This window comes from Vidua macroura, chromosome 4 (assembly GCF_024509145.1).
Source record: "Vidua macroura isolate BioBank_ID:100142 chromosome 4, ASM2450914v1, whole genome shotgun sequence".
In the NCBI taxonomy this organism is placed as follows: domain Eukaryota; kingdom Metazoa; phylum Chordata; class Aves; order Passeriformes; family Viduidae; genus Vidua; species Vidua macroura.
The window spans coordinates 41,982,586-42,009,241 of NC_071574.1; the positions used below are offsets into that span (position 1 = coordinate 41,982,586).

Below are 26,656 nucleotides of genomic sequence, written 5' to 3' on the forward strand. Positions count from 1 at the left end.
AATGGGGGAAATGACTAAAGAATCTCAGACACTTAGTGTGAGCCATCTGCAGGCATACCTTGGCTAGAAAAACCAGAAGATGGGTGCAGCTGGACTTCCAGCTGAAAGGATTAAGAGGATCCTGATGTAAAGCTATCTGTTGCTGTGAAAACACTGAAAGCAATAAAACCCTCCATATCTGAAATAAATGCAACTTACAGGAAAGTGCTGAAAAAGAAGAAAATTTGTACTGAAGCAATATCAACTGGCGACTAATAACTCCCATGAAGCTGACACCTCCATTATGCTTTGATTATGCAATCAAAGCATTATCAGGAGCTGTCAAACTCATTCCTGCAGTGTTGAGATCTCCCTCTTAGAGACAGGTGGCAGAAACTGCTCTCTGAACTCAGAATGAAGCACAAATAAAATGTGGTAATGCAATATTCCCCTTAAAGATACAGGATATTTGAAGCTACAGCTATGGCACCATCCTGAACAAAGGACAAGAACCTCCAACATGACTGAACTAAGAATAATGAAAAGATTTTCAGATTTTTAGTCTTCAGGTCATCAGTATGTTGGGCACACTGAGGATGGCGAGGTAGCAGAGGATTGTCCATTTGTGGCTTGAAAATTAAAAATCAACTGAAAAAAACTATTATTTCCCTGCCCCTTAAATAATCCAGTTACTTAACATAGTTTCCCTTATACAGAAACACAAATGCCCTGAATGCATTCAGCTGTAGGCACTATGAAAAAGGGTGCTGAAGGAAACAATCCTAGGAAGTTAAAATTCTATGTCCCCACAGAGAGATTGTTTTGGATAAGGAAAATAGTTCTCATCGGTATTCAAGTACTTTCTGAAATTCCTGCTCACTATTCACCTTTAATTTATCCGTAATTCCTGAGAAAAATGTAAAAAAGACAAAACAATACTAAGAAAGAATGCTTTCATACACGTTGAAAACAAAGGAGGTCTAGGTTAGTTAAAAAATTTAATTACTTTAACCAGAGTCCATCTTCCACTTGGAGAAAGGGTCCAATTCCATTTCAAGAAAGTTACCCACCCTACATGTTAAGTGAAAAATTTTCTCCCCCCTCCTGGCATACAAGTTCAGCCTACACTGTTCAGGAACGGCATAGGACTTAATGGCCCTTAAAAAAATACTGCCTTATATAAACAACATATCAGAGATCTCAAACAACCAACTGAGCACAGTAATGAATTATTTAGGACACTTTGCTGGCATATATAACACTAAACAATTATTTCTGAACTGGTCCTCTGTGACCAGTACTCTTCCAGAACAAAGCTTACTGCACTAAGAAACATACAAGACCAGTTGAGAAGCATTTATTTTTTTTTTTTTTAATTAAAAAAAGAAAAAAAAAAGCCTGAGAGCCACATACAGTTTTTGCTGATGCTATCAAACCCCAAGTAACCTAAACTGGTTACTTACCTACCTAAATTGGTTCCTTAAACCATTTATCCAGCAGCTTCAAGAGGAGTGCAAAGGTGCTAAAGACTGAGGATTTCTCCACTACTTGTGGTTTGTCTGCCTCTGTAAGGGACTGAGACCACTCTGATGGAAGAGGCTCTGCACAGCTACTGAAAGTAACAATAAACAAACAAAAAAAAGAGATCGATCCACTGGTATCCAAATACTTGGGAACTACAAAACCCACCTAAAAGAAGGATGATGGTCTTTGCAAGTCTGTACAAATGTCCCATCCTGAAATGAACTTAGTGATGCTGCCACTTTCCAAGCAATGGAGCCCACAAATTCTCAGCAAATCCTTCACTGCAGGATTGGTGCAGGCTGGAATTCAGCTGTCCTAGTGCAGATATTCACAGAGCCTTTATCTACAGGTCAACTCACTAACTATAAAATGAAGGATACATACATATTTAATGCATGATTTCTTGACACATCTCAGAAGGTGCTCATGTGGTAGCATCAAATCATGGATCCCTCTCTTCTATCACAGCTGATTTTTCTGTGTTTCAAATTTCACAGACTTGTTTGATTTCTGCAACTTCAGCAGTTTACAATCACAAAGGGGTCACAAATTAAATGAAATAAACGTGACTGGACAGATGTTTACCAGGATATGGCCAAGACTGAAATAAAATTGGACTAAACCAAATTTGCCAACTTTGCTTCAATTGCAGTCACACCAGATGGTGGACTGATTTTCCCATCTCCCATTTCCCTGTGAAATCTGTGAAAGAAAAGACAATCAGATTTTACCCATTCCTAATTTTTCCAACCCATATCCTCAAGTTCTGAGACTACAAGTAAATTTAATTTGGTTTTTATCTTCCATTAGAATTGTTTTCTACTGTAAATGCTAATGTGATGGAATCAAATACTAACCAACCAAACACCTGGGCTCTGTAGAAGGCAATATGATTACTTCTACTCAACAAGGTCCTCCTGCCAACTTGGCTGAGCTGTGAATATTGCTTGCACAAATCAGCATCCCAGTGAGACAATGGTATAGTCTCGCTCTTCTGCTATTGGGAGCCTGGGAAATGAATCCAAATGATCGCAAAAATGAAGAGTAAACCAAGCGGAAGGTTAAACATCCTGGTTATACTGGTTCTCTGTCTTCCCCCAAACAGGCCCAAAGCTATGGCCTGATTATGGTTTACAACACAAGCAGAAAAGTCCTCACCTTTAAAGTCCAGTTTGAGGTTGCACGCTTGAGTGTTAGAAAACGATTGCTCTAACAGAATTCAAAGTATCACTGCTGAAGGCAGAGGAAGCCAATAAACAGCCTCACAGCCCCACTGTTACAGCCACTTCCCAAATTGAAATCACACCTCTAAAAATCATTAATTAACTCACCTATTTTGAAAGAAGCTTTTATTTATTTTATTATTCATTAACTGCCTGCATAAACAAGTCACCACAAGCCTCTGCACATTGTACAATAATTTGTCGATTTGCTGACAGGAAAAATTACTACAGTTGCTTTTATTTATCACTGTACAACATTAGCTGAGTCACAAGGTTCTGATTAGTTCTGCATTTATTTAGATTTTATAGATTTTTTTATTAGTTGTAAAATGAAAGTTTCTTTCCTTTGAAAGGGAGCCACAGGCACATTGATAGCTAAGTCAAAATCCCACGCAGTCGGGACAGGATATTTGTGACAAAGAAATTGAAGGCAAGTGTTTTAAAATCAGTATCAAAAAGTGAAACATGCATATCACATTTAAAGATACAAGCATTAAGATGGAATCAAAGCTTAACATTAACACCTCTTTTGTGAAGTGAAGTAGTGAGTTTCTGGAATCATACACCACAAACTCATTTACTTCATTAGGGCCATGAAACCAGCCCAGCTGTTATGTTCCAGAGCAGAACTCTAAACATACATCTTACAGTTGCTGGGGTATCTGCAGATGTGCAAGTGCTCAAGGCTACACAGGCTCCAAGTCTATCAGGAGTGTACTGCATCAGGGCCAGGAAATACCCCTTAATGGCAATTCCCTCTAATTCTGATGACATATCAGATTACTTCCATTTTGCTTCCATGCTGCCTGATGGATTAGCTATGGTAAAAAGGTCCTGGACACCTCCAGGTACCATGTATTTAGACAAGATGGTTGTAACTTTCTATACAACTTTGTATCAAATATGTCTAAGTAGGGAATGTAATAATTCTACATAATAATAAGTATATCAAAGTTTTAAAAATCTGAATTACTAATGGGAATTTCTTTCTCTGCATCTCCCCTGCACACTGAAACACAAACAAGCGCATCAAAAAGCATGATTTGTCACAAGCTGCTTTGCAGAGCCACAAGGGCCCTATCAGCGCTAAAAGTGGTAAGAAAACTATTAACTATGTTCTGTTACTATGATCAAAGCTGCTAGTGAAGATACAAGGAAACATTTCACCTGGCTGAAGCACTGCCTGAAATGCGAGGCTGAAAGCGCGTGGTCACCTGCTACTGGTTCCCTAGTGATACTTTTGGATTTGCGGGATTTCATCACTGACTAACTTTTTTCCCCGAACGCAAACAGCAGAGGGCAGCACTACAGCCTGGTTCAGCTTGGCATCGGCTTCTGGAAAAAGACTCCATACGGACTTTTCTGCTGTTTATCAGAAAGGTTATTCCAGGATACTTCTCCTGCACTGGGCATTGCCCCAGCAGTTATAGGCCCTGTCTACTTAGTAGGTATCTCTGCCTTCCTGAGTCACCCCAGCTATGAAAGGCCATGTTTCCTGGCTCTGCTCCAGCCTGACCTATTCAGGGGAAAATTAATCCTGCCTCAGAAGGCCAATGCTAAAATAAACCCATGCTTGCTGGAGAGTGGAGAGGTAGCAGGGAAAAGGAGACTATGTAAATGCATGCTTCTCATCCCTTGCTGTAATCAACCTCCTCCCATCCACATCACTGCTGCTCAAAACTGAGAACAACCTCCCCTGCCAAGCTGTGCCAAGTAGGAGAAAGTGCACGGCTTTAGGATAGCTTTCCCAAAACTACATCAATGGGCTCTCTTCTTCTCTCAAACTGAGGATGTTTCAGAAGTGGAGGAATAAGGGGAAGGGAAGTGCTCTGGTTATGGTGATTTGGGTTTTTTAATCTCATTTTGCAGAGGTGAGGGGCAGAACAGGAGACTGAAGTATAGAATAAGCTGCTGGGTTCCTGCAACACTACTGTCTCACAATTTTTCACTCATTTAGCGTTAGCTCTCTCAGTCTGTGGATTATTAGCAGTGAACAAGAAAGCCTACAACTTCAAAAACACCTCAAAAAATGAAGCATAGCATTGATGAAAATGTATGGAAGCCAGAGAGATATTTTAAATTACATAAAGATCTATTTTATTTGAACTGTTTCTTCTGACCTGAGTTGCTGGTCTAGTTCTATGCAGAAAAAAGGGTGCCAACCTACAACATTGTAACATCTGAAAGGCAAATCACAAAGAAGCAGTAGACTCGCACAGCTTCTGGGTGACCCCCCCCCCCGTCACTATGATCCTAGAAGTAACTGATGAGGTCCAGATAATTTACCCCTGGCTGACTATTTCAAGATTGTTTCATTCTGCACCATTGTTCCTCACATCTCAATTTTCCTCACTATATATACTCCGAACACCCCTTGTCTTCTATCCCTTTAGAGGTGTCTGGAAAACAGAAAATAAGAACTTAAATGGAGCAATAGGACAATTCCTTTTACAGTGTTGAACTGTAAGCAAATTTCACAGCATATATTCATTCATACCTACCTATAACCGTACATACATATGTCAATTTGAAATAGTACAGCAACATTTAAGAATGAATGTTAATACAGTATCTTCATTTATTTCTTAAGATTTATAAGAAAGTATTAAACCGAATTCCCAGTGAATCAGAAACTGGCATTCTCTGGGAATGAATGAAATACAGATTGGTTTTCTTCATCAAGCTGATGTAATATACCACATAAGCTAATTGTTTCCTGACTTCTGCTTTTCTCCCCATAATTTGTTCCCTTTCATATCCTATATATCAGCTCATCTGGAAAAAATCAAATTCAAAGGAATTTTTGGACCTGGGACTCAAACTAGATTTTTTCCCCAGTGAGTTTTGAAGCATTGAAATACCCCATGAAGGGGGTATTTTTATGCCACAAACCCCATAAACTCTAGCATCTAAAGATTTTCTCACTCATTTTTCTCACTCTTTAGCAGGGCAATTGTCGTCTTCAATATCAGCATCCCACTTGCTGGGATTTTGGCTTTTCAGCAGACCTTCTTTTTCCTTCATGCATTTTAATAATGTGTGGCATGGAACCGACCTTAATTTGCCATTTTCTTTCAAAATACAGAAAGATTGATATTTCAATTTATTAAAAAGTATTTCTGGCGTTATAATCAACACAATTTTAAATTATAACAGCAATGTAATTGTGGTCTATTCAACCAGGGTAGGATGACAAAAACCTGATGATTCATTCACTAAATAATACACTGCATTTATTTCTCACTTACTTGAAAATAAGCTCGAAATTTTATTAGAACTGTTGTGCTAATAGCTATTGCAAGTATGCATAAAAATTACATCTACATTTAACGCATGAAGTTGTTTCTATATTATAAAAATATTATTACCTTGTTTTTCTATTGCAGTGCAGTTATCAGATTGTGCAAAAAGCTGTGATTCCGTTAAATATATACTACTGTCGGAAATAATTTCAGTTTTTCCTACAACATATGAAAATAAAATTACTGTCAGCAAGACAATTATGAACTATTATGAATTATTTCACAGAAGAAAGACTAGTCTGGAGTAAAATCACAGCATGAGAAACTCTACAAAATATCTGAAAATGAAGAGGCAACAACTTGAGCAAGGGCTAACAATATTGAGACTTTTATTAAAAAGAAAATTATTGTATTATAACCAGATATATTGTCTGATATATATAGCTGATGGAAAACAAATAAATCACTTAAAAATTTAACAATTCAAATCTGTCTACCTGAAACAATGATTTAAAAATACCTAGAGCAGTAAAATCACACACAGAAACAACTTAGAAAATAGAAAACAGAAGATTAACAAAACAAACAAAAGATCAACTCAAATAATTTTAGATACTCCAAAAAAACTGCAACATGAAGGATGATAAGAAGATGTACTGAAAAAAGCAAAGACCAGCTTGAATTGAACAAAGACTTACATTATCCCATTAAGATTTATACTAAGACAATATTTAGAAGAATAAGCTTGAGCAAAATAGAAAATAAAACCCTACTTAAAACGCTACATGAGATTTCCTCATATACTCTGACTTGCACCAATGTTGTATGAATGATTTAAAATGGTAATTACTGGTTTATGTGGACCTAAGAAGAACAAATCCCTACAACTCTAAGAAGAGGCAGGCAATTGAAAACTATGCAAGAGTCACTAGAGTTATGGAAAGCTGAACACAAGAGTCATTACACAGGGGATTGCACGAGTGATGTAAAGAATGTTGCACCATGCAAAGAGGGCTGGGTCTCATACTAGACATTCTTCCAACACAGAAGATTTTCTGAAGAAGAACATATTGTAAACTTCAGGTCAGAAAAGTCTACATTATTACTTTCACTTTTTAGTAGCTTTGTTTTGCCAAGCTCTGAAAACAAATCAGACCTATCTTCTAGGTCATGGAACTTAAGCAGGTGCGTCTGAATTCTGCATTCACACAACGCAGCATTTCTCCAGTTTGGAAACAAACAAACATTTTTTAAAAATCCCACTAGGTAAGCAGGAGAACTTGGTGAAGAACTTTATTTCCTGATCAGGACATAAAACACATTTGAAATGTTACTGCTAAGATGTGTTACGCACTAGCAGCAAGAGAAAATTGTGTCTTATGGAAAATACAGAGGGCTTCAGCCATAGCTTGGCTTTGCTCTGATCACACACTTGTCCAGGCATTGCTGATACTGCTGGCAGCTGTCACACCTTCCAAGAGATCTGGTGAACACCATGACAAGCACATCCCTGGCAATGAACTGGAACATGTAGAAAAGCAAAGCACAATGCTAATTATCTCTTAGCACAACTTCTACCTCAAGAAAATAAGACAAAAAAATGATAGCATATAGAATATTTCAAGGTAGTAACTAGGAAAATGAAGCTTCAAGTATCTATCAAACATAACAATTAAGATCCTGGAAGTATAGACTTTTCTTGAGATTCAAACCTTGCCCTGAAGGTCACAGTTTTTGCAAACAACACAACACTATCCAGATCTCATTTCTTCCATGTAAAATTAATTTAAACTAGAATTTAAAAAACAACGAATTAAAAAAAATGTCAGAGATCCTCTCAACATGTATTTTTTTTTCTGGAAGCACAAAACCTGAAAATCACTGAATCCAAGAAGGGATTTACATTTCACCATGTAATGAAACATGTTTGGAAATTACTAAAGAAATTATTTTCTGCAGAGATCTATACCAAAAGAAAAAGTACAACGTTCCTTTCAGCTGCAAAGTAGGCTTTCAAATTTTGCTTTATGCTTGCTCTAAATAAGTTTTAATGGTATTATTAGAACAAATATAATCTTGACTTTTAATATAATGGCATGTGCAAAAGAGATCTGGCAAAACTTGGAAAGCTCTATTCATGCCTTGCTGTACCACACACTGACAAAATGACCTTGAGAAAGTCATTTCACTTTTCTTTGTCTTTTCTTCCAAAATGCAGTCTGAGGATAATGAGTTATGCTTTATATCAAAATCTATTTACCAAAGAAGAGCTAGTAAATAGTAAATTAACTATTATGGAGTCTAACAAGTCATTAATCTGCTTGCAAACTGTCCACATACATGGCTTGCAAACTGTCCACAAAACCTCTGTTTTATGAGTTTACCAAAATCTGTAATGTGTACTGTTATGTTTATGTCATGACTGCATTAATAATCAATTAATAGATATTCTAGAGTACTGTAAATGTTTATGACAGCATGTAGATTCCATTAACTACCCACTGTAATGAACACCTGTGACATAAAAGATTATTTTTGTTCTCAAGGTATGTTGAGACCTATGAGGAAAAACCACTGGAGTTCTGAATCTTAGCAAAACTGTTATTCTGTCTGCAGCATACCAAGTATTTACTGTACAGTCCTATAGAGAAGTGAAATTAATTTCAGAGTAAAGACTGCGATTGCAATTCTTCAAACAACTAGAGTAGCAGAAATTAGTGTTTGTCTGGTTTAAGTACCAGATAGTTGCTGGTTTAGTTCTATGGCTCTATCCCCACTCTCAAGACTTTACCATTGGAAAGCTCTATTCCCACTCTCAAGACTTTACCATTGCTCAGTTGGCCCTTCTTGTATTCCTGTTCTTCTGCCTGGTCCACTCCCCTTTCTTCTCCTCACTTGCTGCAGCTGGGAGATACACGTTGAATACTTCCCACACACCTATTAAATCCCAGTGTCCACACATTCTAGAAGCCCTTGCCTGACTCTCTGCAGATTCAGTCTCTTACAGAGACCTCCATTTTCTCCATCCCATCCCAGCCCTTATTCTCACACTGAGGTTACCCTCACCATCTCCATCACATTTTGTCTGCTTTTGAGCAATATCTCAGCTCTTTTCCTCTCTGAAGAACTGTCACCCAGTCAGCCAGCTCCTCCTATCAGCCTTCTGTGGTTTCAACTGACTTTCTTCCCTTCTTCACTATTTCCCACACTCATCCTCAGGAAGCTTCCAAGCTTCATGCTGATGTCCTTGGTGGCACTCTGTAGCAGTCAGCTGTATGTCTCCTTGCTTTGGCCCACTTATTTCCCCTGCACCTCTCACTCAGTATTCTGCCCCCTGAAAGAGCCATTCTTTTGACATGGTCTGGAGCAAGAATTGCTTTTCCCCTGACCTCTGTTATCCCATCCTTCTTCTCTGATCTTTCCCTCGCCTGCCATGTCCTTCCTCATATCCTTTCACCTGCTCTTTCCATGATTTTCATCTCATCAGATTGAGAATATCCCATCCAATCTCAGCCCACTTCCTCCTTATCTTTCTTTTGTAGCACAAACTGATTGCAGAATTGCTCTGTTTCTTACTCTCCACTCCTATCTTGTGAATTATGAAGTATGATTGCCAAACACATAACTCAGTCTGCCCAGCCTCAAATTCCTGTGTGATCTGTGATCAGGTTTACTTCATCCACAACCATTTAATTGTCTCCCTTCCAGCTGTGCCATCCTTATAAATTTTTATCCCACTTTTCCAAATTAAATGAAGCACTTTTCAAGAGCTCTCTTCCTGAACATCTTCTGCACAAATCCTTGCCAAAGGCTCACTTCCTACAAGTTTATTCCTTGTGTCACAGGGCGGGTATTTTTTCCCTCCTACTTCTATGTCTCATACTTGTCCTGTTACAATAGAACTCCTGGCCCATTTCATATTAATTTTTATCCACTTCCTCAGTTTTCTTCTGGAATGTTGACCCTCCTCCAACTCCTCATCCTCACATTACAGACATGCTCTAATAAACAAACACACCTTATGCTGACTCTTACTGCTATTTCCAGCACTAACGCTTCTCAATGTGCTGCTTACACTTACTGGCCAATTTTCCCTCTCTCCAGCTCAATATATGCTCCTAAGACAGGTAATACCAACACCCAGCTAAAATAACCCTCGCTAATACCTGCCCAAAACAAACTCAAAGCTCACACTACTTTGTCCTTCTTGATCATCTTTGTCATCATCAACCTCATTAGTCCTCTTCAGCTCTTATCCTCAATTAGCTCTGTTCTGGGTCTCTTACTCTCCTCTTTCTGACTTCAAATATGCATCAATCTTAAAAATGAGGACTTACTACAACTCCAAAAATCCTGAAAAAAACCCCAACATATTTCTTCTTGGCATCTTCCCAATACACTGTCTACTCACCACTGTCTAGGCTGGGAGTCAGGATGTACTGACCGATTCCTTGTGCTCCCCCTTGTGTCTGCCATCAGGCTCGGACTGCTGACTTTCGATGAAAAACTTTTTCATTTTGTGTCTGGCCTAGCCTCAGTGCTAAGGTTTCCAGTATCTTGGATATGTAAGTAAACAAGGATATGCACTACTTTGGAAAAGCTGATCTTCTGTAGTGTTTCAAGGTGGCTATTCACATACCAAAGCACAATGCAGTCAGTCACTAATCTCTCTCAAAAATGTAGATCTAGGTTATTTTTAACTCAGAATTTTTAAGAAAAAAAATGCAGTGTCTTTATGCTATGTCAGCAGTGCGGAGTACCCACAAACTCAGCCTAGAAAAAAAAATCTATCCAAAGCTTCAAAGATCTAAGGAAGATGAAGCTTGAAAGATTGTTTTCAGTAATTCAGAGAGATTGCATTTTCAGAACTGTTTTAATCATTTCTCTAGGAAAGTATCAGAATATTGAATAACAAACACTAACTAACTGTATGAAAACCAAAGGTTCTTTAGCTTTTTCTGATGACATTTCTAGCTAGTCCTATAAAATCATATGCTCAAGGTACTGGTAGAGTTAGCACTAAATTCCTTACAGGATATGTTTGAACTTCTACACTAAGTAGCAAACTGCCCCCTCAACACCATACATAGGAAAGATCCAAATCAGGCATTTGGAGCAAAAATCAAACAAATTAAGAATAACTCTCAAAGTAGCCAATACATGTCCTGGTCCAGCCCTGCTTTTGTTAAAACTGTTTGGAAACGAAGTCTCTCCTGGAAATAGATATCTGGGCTCAGAGAAGGGAGAGCAGAAGCAGAAAAAGGGGCAACTCAATCACTATGCAGTCCTTTCTTTAAATATTGGCAGTTAAGGGTAAACAATACTACTGCTACAGAAATATCAGATCAAACAATCTCTGTGAATGTGATGATGATACCCAACAATAACTTCAAAAACTATCTAGAATTCTTGTGATAAAGACTTTCTTAAAATGGCATTTTAAAATCCCCAACAATTTAAATGAACAAAAAAAATAGTAAACTCCCCCACCAATCTAAATCAAAGATGGTGGGGAAGGGGCTGGCAAACAATCCTTTCAGGCTAGACTCCCACTCCAGTCTTACTTCAGACCCCCACTGCCTTTCCTCCCCAGCAGCATCCCACCACTACTCTCCCATCTCCCACTCATTGTACCCCAGTCAGCAGGATTGACACCTGAGTGCACACCCTAAGGAGACCTTATCAGTCTGGGTAGTCGGGCAGCAGCTGTGAGCATCGCTGTCCCCAAGATCTGTGTGAAACCAGCAGCAGTAGCCTCGAAATGTTAAAGGGGTGTTTGCTTTCCTGTGAAAAGAGGAGACACCAGACCTGATGAGTGAAGTATGAGGGGAAAAAAGGAAAGGTCAAAGGTAGCAGGCAGCCACATATGTTAAACAAAACTCCCTTCAACTGAGTCCAATTCTAGGGATCCCCTATGCTTCCCCTATGCATCTGCTTTTGGTCCTTGCTTGGGGAAATATCTCCTGGGGGAGGGGGAGGCTCTCTTCCCCTTTCTTAGAAGCTGAGCAAAGGCTCCATCTTCTCAGGAGGCCAAGGTACAAAGGGTGCTTCTGGAAATCACAGCTGGCATCCACTTCTCACACTTGAGGCTCATGAGAAGAGACCTCAACAGACCTAAGAGCAGCAGACGGCAGGAGAGACAGGTAATCAAATGTATCATCCTATTGACTCATGCTAACAAACACATAGGTGAGAAGAGATGCACTGCCCTGTAAAGAATGTCTCTTTGTTGAACAGCCAAGATTTTAGCATCTACATTAAGATGAATTCTATTTTCATTATTGATACCATATTACCAAATCAAAAGAGACCCCTATGAGTTCCTTGGTATAACATTCTTCTGTCTTATTAGCTCTGTAAGGCAAACTCCTTGGTATGTATCTATACCTTCCTGCATTGCCTTTTACATAACTATTCCCCACAACTAAGCCACCCAACAATGAATCATAAGCTCCTGTTTTCTTATGGGGGTCAGCCAGAAAGAACAGATGAGAAACAGGTAAGGATGAGAAACTAATGGGGGAGCCATTTCATCTTCATTTGAGACTCAAACATTTTTCTAAGAACCAGATGCTGCATAAAGGCAGAGCTTCACTACAGCCTTTACTCTTCTTTCACACTTGGTGCCAGTCAAGCAACTTCAGCATGCCTGGGCATGTGCTTCCCACAGTCTCCTCCCATTCTTCCCTCCCTCTCTCTCTCTGAAGAGGGGATTGCCTGTGGGTCTTGCGAGGGTCTGACCTTGCAGGGTGAAATGAGGGTATAATGCAGAAAGGCACGCTGTCTCCTCCTCGGGAAAGCCGAGTCCCAGAGCATGCTGGGGTATTTAAAGACCTCGATGCCTTCAAGTTCCACACATTGCGTACAGCATGAAGCAGCTCTCTGGACTTAACTCGAGAGAGTTCCAGTCCAGTTCTGGTCACTGATGCCTATGAACACAGCAGCACCTTCCAGACTGCCACTGCATCCCTGGGGAGCTTTGCTGTTGGGCACGACACCCGTGGCCCCTCTCTGCGTGAATGCACACGCATGAGGGCAAGGCTTAAAGCACTCTCAGCTGGCTCCGGGAAGGCTTTCAGCCCTCAGCCGCTGCCTCTCGCCTGCACGGAACGGTTAACGCAGCCTGAAGCGCTCCTGCCAGCTCCCCATCTTCCCTCCGGTGCCTCCCGGGAGCTATAAATACAGCGGGCACATGCTCTGACACCGCGTTCCCCAGCAGGCACCAGATAACTTTAATTTGCCCTTTAAACGTCCCGGGCCCCGCGTCCCTCGCGGCCGCCGCTCGGGGAGCATGGCGGGGCGGGCCCGGCGGGCCGCAGCCAATGCCCGCGGCCCGGGGGGGCGCCTCCTCCTATCGCGAGAGGCCGCGGGCTATAAGCGGGGCGGCGCGGGCCGCGGGGACATTTGTCCGGCGGGGTGGGGAAGTGTCCGCTCGTTGCCTCTCTCCGGGCGGGGCTGTCGGACCGGCTCGCGGCATGGGTGACCAAGCGCTCAGCTTCGTCAAGGACTTTCTGGCCGGCGGGATCGCCGCCGCCGTCTCCAAGACGGCTGTCGCCCCCATCGAGAGAGTGAAGTTGCTGCTGCAGGTGAGGGGGCGACGGGGGGCGGCGGTACCGCGCCACAGGTGGTGCCGGCTCGGCGGGCGCTGCCCGGCGTGACTAAATATGGGAAGGAGCTTGGCCGGCTCCGGTTACGCTGCCCGGGACATTCAGCACCGCCTCGTGGTGGCGGGAGCAGGGCGGCCCCGTCCGTGCCCTTCAGCGTGCGGGGTCACCCTGCGGTGCCCGTCTCTCACCGTGCCGTCCTCCTCCTTCCTCCCTGCAGGTCCAGCATGCCAGCAAACAGATTACGGCCGATAAGCAGTACAAGGGCATCGTGGACTGCATAGTCCGCATCCCCAAGGAGCAGGGCATCGCCTCCTTCTGGAGAGGCAACTTGGCCAATGTCATCCGGTACTTCCCCACCCAGGCCCTTAACTTCGCCTTCAAGGACAAGTACAAGCAGATCTTCCTGGGCGGAGTGGACAAGCACAAGCAGTTCTGGCGCTACTTCGCAGGAAACCTTGCGTCCGGGGGTGCCGCGGGAGCCACCTCCCTCTGCTTCGTCTACCCGCTGGATTTTGCCAGGACCCGGCTGGCGGCTGATGTGGGCAAAGGAGCCGCTGAGAGGGAGTTCTCCGGCCTGGGCGACTGCATTGTGAAGATCTTTAAGTCTGATGGCTTGAAGGGCTTGTACCAAGGATTTAGTGTGTCTGTCCAGGGCATTATCATCTACAGAGCAGCCTATTTTGGGGTATACGATACGGCCAAGGGTAAGAAGTGCATGGAGGAGTGACTGCAAGGGAAGATCCATTCAGTAAAGGCGCTCTAGGGCACTTGGCAATACAAGGACAAGCAGGGCTTGGCTCAGCACCAGTTGAGTGCAGTGCTAGAAATGTGCACAGGTGTTTCTGATGTGCATTCGTGCCTCCCTCTACTTGCTGTTCTGAAATGCCTTGGGTTTGGATTGACTCCGGGGTTGGTGGGTGATTATTCTTTCCACAGCCATGTTTCCCACAGCCCTTTCCCTCTGTACTGATTCTGTTCATTTGTTCTTGATGACAGGTATGTTGCCTGATCCAAAGAATGTGCACATCATAGTGAGCTGGATGATTGCCCAGAGTGTCACTGCAGTGGCAGGGCTGGTTTCTTATCCTTTTGATACTGTGCGACGTAGGATGATGATGCAGTCGGGCCGAAAGGGAGGTAAGAATAAGTGCTCCTCTGGTTCTGGCTTCAGAAAGTTTCTCTTCGTCAGGATAAGATAAGAGATACTGGGTATTTTTTTGTCTTACAGAAAATTAATAACCTCATTGGAGTCTTTAAAAAACCTACAGGGAACACCTTGCTGGTTATTTCTATCATGTTGATCTATAGGACTGAGAAATTACTTGATTTCCTATGGAGAATTAATTTTCCTTAATTGATTACTAAATTTTAAATCCTCAGCTGTACTTTGTGTCTTCCTTATTGTTTTAAAGATACAACATTTGAAACATACTTGCTGTATAACTTCAAGCCTTCTAACCTTTGTGTTTATTTCCACAGCTGATATTATGTATAAGGGCACAATTGATTGCTGGAGGAAGATAGCTAAAGACGAAGGATCCAAAGCGTTCTTCAAGGGTGCCTGGTCGAATGTGTTGAGAGGCATGGGCGGAGCTTTTGTATTAGTACTTTACGATGAAATCAAAAAGTATGTCTAAGACATAACATCATATTGCAGTAGTTCAATTGTTCTCAATCAACTTTTTTTAAAAATACGAACTTGTGATGTAATGGACAACAAAATATTTCCTAGGGAAAATTTGAGTAATGTATGTGGCAGAGATAAGGACGCGTTAATTTAGAAATTGTCCACAACATCACAGTTATATTTTCTATGAGAAAATATATATTTTCCACCATTTGTATTGGAACCTGTGTATATATTATACTTCAAATTGCAGGTAATGGATTTTGTTTAAAGACAAAATATAAGTGATCTATACCTAGACTAAAATCTAATATTGTGAATTCTTAATAGATTGTCATAAATATTTATTATACTAAGTAATGTCTCTAGCTACCCAACACTGTGATGACATGACTTAAAATCATGTTTTCTTCTAAAGCTCTATTTTTTAATATATTATTAAGTGAAAAGTGTATCTGAAATAATAAACTATACTAAAGCCCTAGGCTGAGTTCCTAACTGTAGCCTCTTCCCTGACAAACTATACAGTAATATGTTTGAAACCATAATCTGATTTTTCAGACATACTTTGTAAAATATGGAAATACAGTGTTTCAAAAATTCCCTGTATTGTCACAAAGGAAAAAGTTGTCTGCTCTGATGTTCAATTGAACTAAAACTGAAATGAAATAAATTAATATATTAATGAATTTTTTCCTGTTGTTTTCAGTACACTGAACACATTACAAGCATGTCCTCCAAGGTGATGTGCTAATCAGGACACTGTTAGTGGCTGTATTTTGAAAGTTTTTTCAACAGAGCTTTAGGTAGGTGAAGTTACTGAGGTTATATTGATAAATCCACAACTGCAAAACCACATTGATTCAGTTTAAGGGTACTGCAGACAGAGATCTTAGAGATAAGCTTCCACCTAGTTTTAGCTGCTTGTATAATTTATTTATATTACCCTTAACTTTGAAGCATCTCATTGAATAGTGAAGTCATTACTGCTTAATTTACTTGAAAAATTATTTTAGAATTGAATACTCAAGAGTTATTAAAATAACTACATGTTGAACCATGATGAACACATTGCACTATTAACGACCAGTGAGATCAGAACATGCTCAATACACTTTTTAAACTTTAGATGCTGCAGGGTTGTGAGTGCATGGAAGAACAGGCTGTCTGATGAGTGTGTGTTGGAAGAGACCTTAGAGTCCATCTACATCCAACCCCCCTGCCATGGGCAGGGACACTGTCTACTAGACTGTTCCTGGCCTTGGACATTTCCATGGTTGGGGTGTTCACAACTTCTCTGGGTAACAGGGTAAGACTAAGTAAGTGATAATCAAATGAACTTTTATCTCACCTTCATCTTTTACTGCTTCATATGTATGGCTTCCAGTTATCCTTTTCCTGTATTTGAAACATTTGTCAGATGCAGGCAAGTCCTAGCTCAGAGTCACTTGGCATGAGAGGCTCTGGATGTTTGCCACAGATTCAGAGCAGCAGTTCTGTTCTCCCTGAAGGCAGGTACAAGCCACTAACCAGAGTCTGGAAGCAACATCTATCCACTTGAAAAAAAGAAGCATTTGGGAAATACTGGTGCAAAAAATGACAAACTGTTTTTAAATTAACCAATTACAGTTGGTTTTTTTTTTCCCAGGATAAAACCTGGCCTGATCGTTTATCTCCGTTTTTCATGGTTGCTCTCTTAAATACTTGCTTTTCTAGATACCTGGTCTGTTTTCTTTCCCATAGTAAATATCCAGGGTTGCAATCTATCAAACCATAAGTTTATGAAGAAGATATTTCTGCTGGTTTTCAAAGTGCACTAGTTTTCCTTAAAAAACTCTGCCAGTTTCTGCTCCTTCTTTTTCCTCTTTGCTCTGCATTTTCCTAATTGTTCCTTATAAGAAGCTTGCTAACACAATCCAGCTATCCAGTTCTCATTTAGCTCAATGATAAGGCTGCAAATGGCATTTGGATGTGCTAGGGAAGATCTAAGTTGGCTACAAAGAGACATTCTACTAGGCAGATGTACAAAAACTCGGGGGAAATGTATATATGAATAAGATAATTAAGAGGAAGCAAAGAAACTTCAAATAAATGTAAATGAAAGAAGTTACATTCCAGAGAAGGAGGCAAAATAGAGTGACTAAGGACTATTAAAAAAGAGAGTAAGGAGTATCAATGCAAGAAAATGCCACTGGGCTAAGAGAAAGTACATGAAATAAAGCATATGGGAAACACAGCTAAATGGCTCCTTTCTGTTTAAAAGCCAATGCACAGTGTGGGAAATTGCAGGCAGTGTTCTCCATAAAGATACCTGTGGTCAGAATTCAAAACTGTCAAGGAATGAACCATTCTTCTGAAAGCAGCTCTGCCCTCAGTCTGTGGCACTCAGCATAATACTTGCTGAAAGTGTAACCTAAAATGCAGCCATCAGCTCTGAGAGGTTGGAAATTAGAAGACGTTGCAGATGGTCTGCAATTGCTACTTGAACTCCCATTGTCACAGTCAATTGATACTACTACTTTTGTACCTTTGCAAGAGCTGGTCACAGGCAAACTACAGCCAATGACAAAACTGTTACTCCCTTACATCTAACACTTGAACAATGGAAAACCTGCATTTATTAAATCTTTTTCTACATACCAAGCTCTTCAACCTTCTTTGCACCTTAATACCAATTACAAAAATCAGCGAGAAGCCACTGCAATGACAATTAATGTTAAATATTTTATTTCTTATGATTTACAAATGACATTAAAAAATTGACACTTTCATACCAAAGTTAAATAAGATGAAGCAATTAAAAGTAACCCGTTGTGTTAGTTTCTTCGCAGAAAAAAATTATAATATGAACATTCAGAAGTATTTAAACTCTTACTCTGATATTCACATTCAAGGACAAAAATCTTTAAATACAGAATAATTTTCATTAGCATAATAATAGAAATAAATACAGCAGCACTATACAAAGAAATTGTTAACAGTTTTTAACCATGAATAATAATTGCAATACAAATATGTTTGCCACAATGCTGCTTAAAGTTAAAAGTTCCAGGTACTGTGAAACAGCTAAATTTGATCTGCGGGTCACCAAGTGAAGAAGGTTTGCCAAACTATCACAAGGACCAAGTAAAAAGTGTGTTACGATGCAGAATACCTGAAAGCCTAAGCCCTCATGCAAGTGCTAGCAAAGAATAATACACTTTTCATGTCAAAGACCCAGCATTACCAAATACAGCTTTTTTTTCTTTATCCGTAATACAGCAATTTCCTTCCTGGGAAGAAGCTGGGGAAACAAGCAAAGTTTCAGCAATATCCACAGATAGTGGCATCACAATTTGTGCTCTTTATAAGGCTACAGTTGTACAAAACAAGCTCACTGAAAGTCTGCCTTTATGCACAGAAATAAACCACACCACCTACTATTGTGATTACCAATACCATTAAATTTTACTCGTCTCGTAAATGGATGTTGCTATTGGAGCTTATCTGACATTACTACAAATATTAGATATGAACATGACATTTAAAAACAGGTCAAGAAAAGTAACAAGACTTTGTTTTCTATTGCCTCTTTTTTTTCCCCTAAATCCTGGTTAGTAGTCACTCAAAATCAATGTTCCAAAATGTTTCCTGCAGCTCAAGTTTACATCTCCCCACTGAGAAGAGCACGTATCTGCAAAGCATGAACTATTTCCCTTACTTAACAGTATTCTCTAGTTTGAGAAGTAACCAGAACTTACTTGTGTACACTAAATCTGAAACTGCTTTTTACTTCAGTCTTTATTGTTGTTCAGATAATATCAGATGTTTCTTTCCTACACAAAGATCCCAGTATGTCTTCCAAAGTCCAGTACAACTTCCAAAATCCTTCTGACCTAAGAGATGCAGCCTTCAAATAAAACACACTCCAGGTGCTGAACATTTAACAGTGACAAAACATCGTCTTCTGCACCTCAGTATTCTAGTTCACCATGGAGGAATACACAATCTGCTTTTCACCTCTTCACACTGCTGTTAAAGATTCTTTCAGTCACAAGAACATGACCCACAAAATTCAAAGGCTGCTACATAAAGCCAGGATGTCAAGCAAGGACAATCCAGGAATTAAGCATATGCTTATAAGTGTCATGAATTATTTTAAAGTATTAATAATATTTTTAAAATTTTATTTACATTTTGCTCCTCTAGTACAGCAATTCTGTCCTTCCATGTTATGGATACAAATTCCACTTATGATCTGAGACTAATATTTAAATTTCTATTTAACGTGTCCATTTAAATACTCCTTCTCTTTCAGAAGTTCTTCCTGTCATGGAAAACACTGACAGAAGTGTTTTATACCATTTTAAGACCATTTTATAAGCAATTACTTTTAAATTACTCTAAAATGCAATGCATTTTAATCACTGAACAATGCAGAAAATATTTTTGCACATAGAATTTACAAAAACACTAAAAATACTAGTTTGAGTATCATCTCAGTACAGGAGGTAAAGAAGACACTTATAACCAAGCAGCACAAACATTAGTAGATTTAGGTCTCTGTAATGCCCCACTGGCTGAATCAGACATTGGCTTTTCGTTCCTGTGGCTCAATGCACTTTGTACAGTAGATGATCTTGAAGTTCCTCCTGTTAACACACAAAGGGAGAATGCTTACGCTCAACACAACAGAAAACTTCATGCTATGTTAGTACTGCAACACTCATTACCCTAGCTCTCAGAGTAAACCAGATAAACCAAACCAAATCACAGTAAACTGAATACAACTGCAAAAGAGCTGATCATGAGTTGTTTACAAATCATCAGGAAAAAAATTCAAGCCTTTGGTTCTTAAATCTGAAACATGGTTCTATAGAGACACATTGTCTACTTCCCAGTCTTACACACCGAGTTTCTGAGAAAAACAAGGCTACGATCAGTAGATCTAAATTTTCTGAATGAGAATTTGAACATTCATTGATGTTATTTTGGGGTTTTTGGTTGGGTTTGTTTTTCCCTCCTTCTTTCAATAAAGGCAAAATGAGAAACACTTTACTACAGGGATTTTTTCTTCTTGGAAAAGATGATTGACAAGATTATTTATTAGAAATTTAGGATGGTAACAGAGCATCAAGTGCATATAGTAATCACTTTTGGTGACTAGAAAAATAATTTTGATGACTTCCATTTGATAAATGATCAATCTAAAGATGACACAGAGCTTATTTGCTATTCTTAACAAGTAAGTGCTTCACAATTCTGAATTATAAAAAGATATTGCAAGAAATGCAATAATCTGCAACTTCAAAGTTCTTACTTGGAGGACTAAGCTGGCTGAAAGGAGATCTAGCCCTTCTTAGAGAAGGTGAAGTACTCAGGTAGCTCATCTGGCGGTGATAGTCCCTCAGTTGTTCAGAACGCTTCATGCCAGCTGTTGGTTTCACTGCTTCCAGTCTTTTCAGGAAAGCCTTAGTATTGAAGAAAAATGTCATCAAGAAAGAGAAAGAATGAACAAGATGCTGCAAAACAGTCACAAATTGACTTTTATTTGAACTGCAAAAAGCCCCAAAATTTTTAGCAGTACACAACAGGAGCTCCTCCACTGGTGACCAGCACAGGCTAATCTGCTATTCAGTTCCTTTCTCAATGTTATGACACAAATTGTAACTATCCCTTGCACATCATCAGGCCTACATCGAGTACATCTTTAGTACCTCACAGTTCTCTGTGCTTTATGGCAATTTGTGCTTTATTGCAATTTGAAACAATGTCTATTTGGGACTATCACCAAAGGTAGTGAAGAAATGGGCTCCACTATTCTAATCCTACCTTTGGTTACCCCTCCCTTCTAAATTTCCACAAGAATGAGAAGTTTGGGGTTTTTTTTTAAATCTTTGCTTTGCAAACAGACGATTTTATATTGCTCTATATGAAGCCCAGAGAGGATTACTGACCCCAGTTCCGTGAAACTAATTTCAAAAGGAAAGCACAAGCATCTACAAGACTTCATTTTATCCATAATCTAATTTTAAGAGATTTTATTTGAAATTATTGATACAGACATCATTTCCACTTGTTGAAATTAGCCCTGCAAATCATATGGCAAGTGATGTATTGGAAGAACTAGTTACACAGTATTTTAAAGATACAATTTCCCATTCTGCGTAATTATTTCTACTTGAAACAGAACTTATTGTTTAAGACATTTCAATAATCTAAAAAAAAGGACCTGATAAGAGGACAAATTGGGAAATACCCAGCTACATGCAACTTCCAATTAACAACTTCACATTTTTAATATATTGCACCTTTAATGGTTGCCTCACATAGATCTATTTATTTCCTCTTCTAACTAATTTCAATTCATTTGATGGCTTGCAAACATTAGGCAATGACACAACCTTTGCTGGTCTAGGTTGCATTCTATCAACAAGAGAATGCAAACTGTGCTTACACTAAGTCTCCAAAGTACTAAAGATAACTCTCTTTATAAGATGCATTGTCTGGATATATAGTTGCACGGTCAAGAAACTGTCACCATTAAGCTGCACACTTAATCATGTACTGTTTTGGTCTTTTTTAATAAGAAAAAAATTTACAAGAAGTGACTTAGGAAATAGTACAGTATTCACAGATGCCAGATGTCATTGTCTAACTATAATAGGAATCTACAAACTCTTGGTAGTTTATACATGGGCACTGGAAACCTGCACAGAGTGCACAAGAGAGAAAGGACAAGTGACTTTGGCTCAGATGTAACATGTCACAAGTGCTTGCATCAAGTGCCAGCCAGTTCATGGTAAGCAGGAATACCTAAGTAAGCAAAAGTCAAAGGAAGGACTTCAGCTAGAAATAGCTCTTCACTAAAGCCAGTTACAGAACATGAAATAGTAGACTTGTCTCTAAATGTTATAGCCAACATTTTTCTCAAAACTTCATCCACATCTCCTCACACAACTGTATATATTTAGACTTGCAGAGATCACTTATTTTACCTTCAGTATTAAAAATGGAAGCTCTCAATACATTCAGTTCCATCATAAATAGATCAGGTAAATTGTAGAAGTGACTTTTCTATGAAAGACAAGCATGTTTCAAGTCTGCAAACAATTGTAACAGCCTCATAGAATTTGCATACCTTAACACTGCAGTAATTTCAAGCTTGATTCTGAACACACTGGCTTTTATACATACATATATATATATATATATATATATATATGCCTATTTAATTCTAGTTTAAATAAAATTGTCTGCTTTTGCTTTTATGCCTGTATTTTGAAAAGTATTGAGTCGCCATTAATGAAGGGAGAAAAGAAAAAAAAAAAAAGAGCTACAGAAAAACCAGATACAGATTCTGTGGTGCAGCAGTGTCTGAAGGAAAGCTTTTCTAGAGAATAAAAGCTCCTGTGGTCCCCTTGCCTCCTGCTGTGGATTGTACCAAGGGCACATTAATTTCCATGCTATTTTCAGTTGTGAATTTTGCCATGTGGGAAACAGCCTGCTGCACGCAGAAATGAACGCATCGACACAGTGAAATGGCAGTCCTGATCTACTAAATCTGTAACCCAGAACTAATCTGATTCTTATGGTTTTATTACCAACCCTACAGTCTTGAGGTCCTTATCTGAGGAACTACCTGGTACAATAGTACAAGTACCTTAAGCAAATGTTGGTTTTCACCCATACATATAAATCTACTAATTCTTTATGTTCTCCTTTTGAGAAATGAACTGAAGAAGGCTGACACTTTCCTTGTTCTCCTGAAGTACCAGATCTCTGAAGCCTGAATCCTGCATCACTAAAGTAAATAGATATTTCATCATTGATCTCAACAATCAAAGAATCAGATTACAAAACATAACTCAGGTGTTTAGAACCAAATAAATGCTAAATTTTAAGGAACAAAAAAAATGAGGAACAGACTAACAGCAGGAATGTTATTAGTTGCTCTAAATTACACTGTAGGTGCTCAGAGCTCTCGATTCAAGCTCAAAACATATATAATATCATATCACTGATGACCTCTCATCTTGGCAAAACACTTCCCTGGCTTATATTTCCCCCATCTTTTACTTCAATACTGAGTTTACAGTAAAAGTCGAATATTTAAAAAAGAAAAGTCACAGAAGGCTTCAGTTTCACCTCCTGTGAATCCTAATCAGCTGACTAGTGTGCCTTGACAGCTGTTCAAATTTATTTATATTACGCCTCCTCTAATGTCACTGATGTTAGTGTCCCTTTGCAGAGTCTAGGGGGAAACAGATAACTGCATTCAAGGACAGCTTTCTGTTCTATCAATACAGGTATTTGTAATTTTCTTTAATTGCCAGTTGTGTTTACTAGCTCTAACCTGACAAACTCTAACAGTCAGAAAACTCTTAAAAGTCCTCAATTTACAGAAAAGTCTTTTTAACTGAACAGCTATCTAGTTTATGTGGCTGGCAACATCACAAGCAAAGTAGGTTAAGAGTACAGAAAAGAAGATCCCACAAAATTAAGCACTTTGCAAAGTGTTCAAAACTTTCCTAAGATGTGAGGGAATGAAGAACATGGAGTCTTATGTGCAGAGAGCTGTAACAGCATGAGATATAGGAAGAATGTGCAGTTATGCATGGATAGACCAAATATCCACAAAAAAGGAACATCCTTATCCCTCCTGAGCTAAGGTTTGAGAACTGCCCTTACCAGAGCTGCTGAGATCTTCCAGTGAAATTCCAATGTGAACTGAAAAGGTCACTGTTCCCTAGGAACTTGACTGAACATAGCAGCTTAGCTCACTGAGGTAACAGAATATCTAAATCCTAGTCAGAATTAGTAAAAATGATGAAAATCCCACCAGAAAACACAGATATGAATAGCTTCCAAGTTCTGATGAAGTGACTGAAGAATGATGTGCTTACTGCAAATCAGTATTTCAAGGACCCCAAACACTTAGCTGTATATTAATGTAATGCCAGGCATTACAATAATAAACTAATAAAAAACCAACAATAAACCATTAAAAGTTTCAATGGCATATAGTCTATTATAAGTTCAGTATCTTATTTACACTGGTGGAAATGATTACTTTATCAATACAAATAGACACACATATATGCAGACATGGGAACAAAGTAATGCATCAGTCACACTGAAGTTCCCTTCCACTGAAGAAGAGGGATTGAAATTATTTTCAAACACAAGAGTAGAATGTTCTCTGAATCAACAGCATCCTCTATTGGCAAGAGACACACTCTGATCTTGCTAGCTCTGAAAAGCAACCAAAGTAAGTTCCATTTAGGAAAGCACAGTCAAAATCAGCAATTTCAAAATTCTGGCATTAATTTTAGCAGTCATCTGTTTTGCTAATTGTGCTTTTTTCATAAATTGCTAATCAGTACTTTAGAACTACTGTTCATCAGAACAATGCATCTTTTTGTTCCATCATTGCTCTTTCTAACACAGTCTGTGGGAACGACATGTATTTCCTGTACCTCCTGGCACCCTTTCACAAAGCTAGGGAGCACAAAACCGCTCAGATTCCTCTCTAATTTCCTAAAATTTTACTTTCCTGCATTATCTCCGATACTAAATGCCTGCAGGAGAAATCAATCTTTCTGATAACAATAAGTACAGGCATTACTCCAAGAATGTTCTGGTGGAACAAATGAACATTTTCCATAGACAAGTTGTTAACCTCATGACAAGAAATTATAAAAGCTGTGCCAACACCAGCAAAAAAAAAATCTCTGCATCAAAACTCTTTAACCCCCTGCAGAGACTACTGTTGTAGATTTCTATTACTGAAGTATTTACAAAACTCTGCATCCTTCTCCAACAGACATTTTACAAAGGTGTATCAAATACCATATCCTCTATGCAGTACCCTCAGGCCTTGTATAAAAAAAAAGATTTCCAAAAAGTAAGAGAAGAAAGATTGATAAGAAAGTTCCACAGAATTCCACCAATTCCACCTCTTTAAATTTATGAAGGCTTGGAAAGCTGCTGACTAGAAGAAAACAGGTTCATAAAGCACATACTTTTACCAATATAAAGGAAAAAAAACCCATCAATGAGCAGGGTAGGGCTGCTCTTTCATTTACAGTCTCAGAGAAAGTATGTCACACCTGTAATCTCAAAAGGAAGTGCTACAAAAATGAGTATGGTAAAATTGTGGTGCTCCAGGGGTACATATACATCAAACAGAATAAAAATATAAACAAAATTTCTAAAAAATGATAGCAAAGTTAAACAAAACAAAAGAGCTGCACTGATGAATCACTGATCCAAAAAGAAGAACAGAATATATCATCCTGAGTTTGGGGAAAAGAATAAACCAAATGCTTTTATAGTCTAAACTAACACAATGTCCTAACATTAATTCTGACATCAAACACGTCCACCCACATTGCTGACAACAACAACTAAACTATAAATGAGTAAGTAAATGAACCGTACTATTTCTTGGACTTCATGCAACCACCATTCATCTCTAGCACGTACTAAAGAGCAATATGTGAAATGACTATGTGTTCAGGTCTGCTGCATTTTTGATCCAAAAGTTGAAAAGGCAAGACAGTCTTGAACCAATACTGCAATATATCATAAGAGAAAGGGGTTGTGGCTTTGAGTAAAAAGAAGTGTATTTTAAAATGTCCTATACATTCATTTACTGTAATCAATTGTTATGCAGTACAGCATATAACTGTTATCCTGAGGCACTGTGACACAACACTTCCTCCCCATCACCTAAGAACATATTAACAAGGTTCATGTGGTAGAGCAAGACCTGTTTTCAACATTTGAAATAAACACCATCAACACCCTCCTACCAACCTAAACACATTTCTCCCCCAGCCAATAACAAGTATCACACATCTATAACAATATTTTGTGCTAAATTCTTTCAGACTTTAAAGTATAATGTGAACTGCAGTCTAGTGGAGCTAGGGGAGAAAGTTTCCTAATTTGCAAAGACTTAACAATCCAGATGTCTGAAAGCTGGAAGAATGAAAACCTAACAGATTTTGCCAAATAGGGCAATCAGACTTTCTCCATGTTGAATCTGTATTTCTATGTGTATAGAAAAGGAAATTGCAACCTATACTTACACAGAAGGTCAAAAGTAATAAATTACTTCCAGTATACATTTTCCAATTATTTTAACTATAATTGTATGTCTTTTTCAAACACGCTGATAAATACATAGGAAATACGAAAATGTCATTACATGTATGTATTACAGTTCAATTACTAATAGTATCTTATTCAAACCAGTTCTACTTTGATTATTTGAGAACTCTGGCAATATCCCTACAAATGTGTCTGAATTTTTGTTTTCCAGTAAAGTAAGCTATTGTAATTGCTGTTACACTGTGGCAATCAGAGTGCAAAAAATATTCAAAGACAGAGATAGCCATGAGTCAAAAACCAAAACTGATACTGACTTTGTATCCTCTGTATTTCAAATATGAGTTTGATGCTATTATA

At 38.9% G+C, this 26,656-nt stretch overlaps 2 protein-coding genes and 1 long non-coding RNA gene across 5 annotated transcripts in view; 1 reads left to right on the top strand and 2 right to left on the bottom strand.

Moving 5' to 3' along the window:
* Positions 1-4,844: 4,844 nt before the first annotated feature.
* LOC128806469 (uncharacterized) lies at positions 4,845-7,466 on the bottom strand. Its single transcript, XR_008436831.1, has 3 exons — positions 7,401-7,466; positions 6,095-6,187; positions 4,845-5,125 (listed from the first exon to the last, which is right to left on the bottom strand). It is a non-coding gene; the product is annotated as an uncharacterized LOC128806469 (long non-coding RNA).
* A 5,913-nt stretch (positions 7,467-13,379) lies between these two features.
* On the top strand, positions 13,380-15,891 carry SLC25A4 (solute carrier family 25 member 4). The gene is made up of 4 exons (XM_053975599.1): positions 13,380-13,554; positions 13,793-14,279; positions 14,572-14,712; positions 15,055-15,891. Exons 1-4 carry the CDS (start codon positions 13,444-13,446, stop codon positions 15,210-15,212), a joined length of 897 nt encoding a protein of 298 aa, XP_053831574.1. The 5' UTR covers positions 13,380-13,443; the 3' UTR covers positions 15,213-15,891.
* A 2,015-nt stretch (positions 15,892-17,906) lies between these two features.
* Positions 17,907-26,656, bottom strand: part of CFAP97 (cilia and flagella associated protein 97) — a 29,317-nt gene continuing 20,567 nt past the window's right edge. For all 3 annotated transcript variants that reach the window (XM_053976748.1, XM_053976746.1, XM_053976747.1), the window contains exons 5-6: positions 20,502-20,652; positions 17,907-19,833 (exon numbers count right to left, since the gene is read on the bottom strand). In XM_053976748.1, the coding sequence (XP_053832723.1) occupies positions 19,706-19,833; positions 20,502-20,652 (279 nt within the window). In that variant the 3' untranslated portion in view covers positions 17,907-19,705. The remainder of the gene's footprint in view (positions 19,834-20,501; positions 20,653-26,656) is intronic.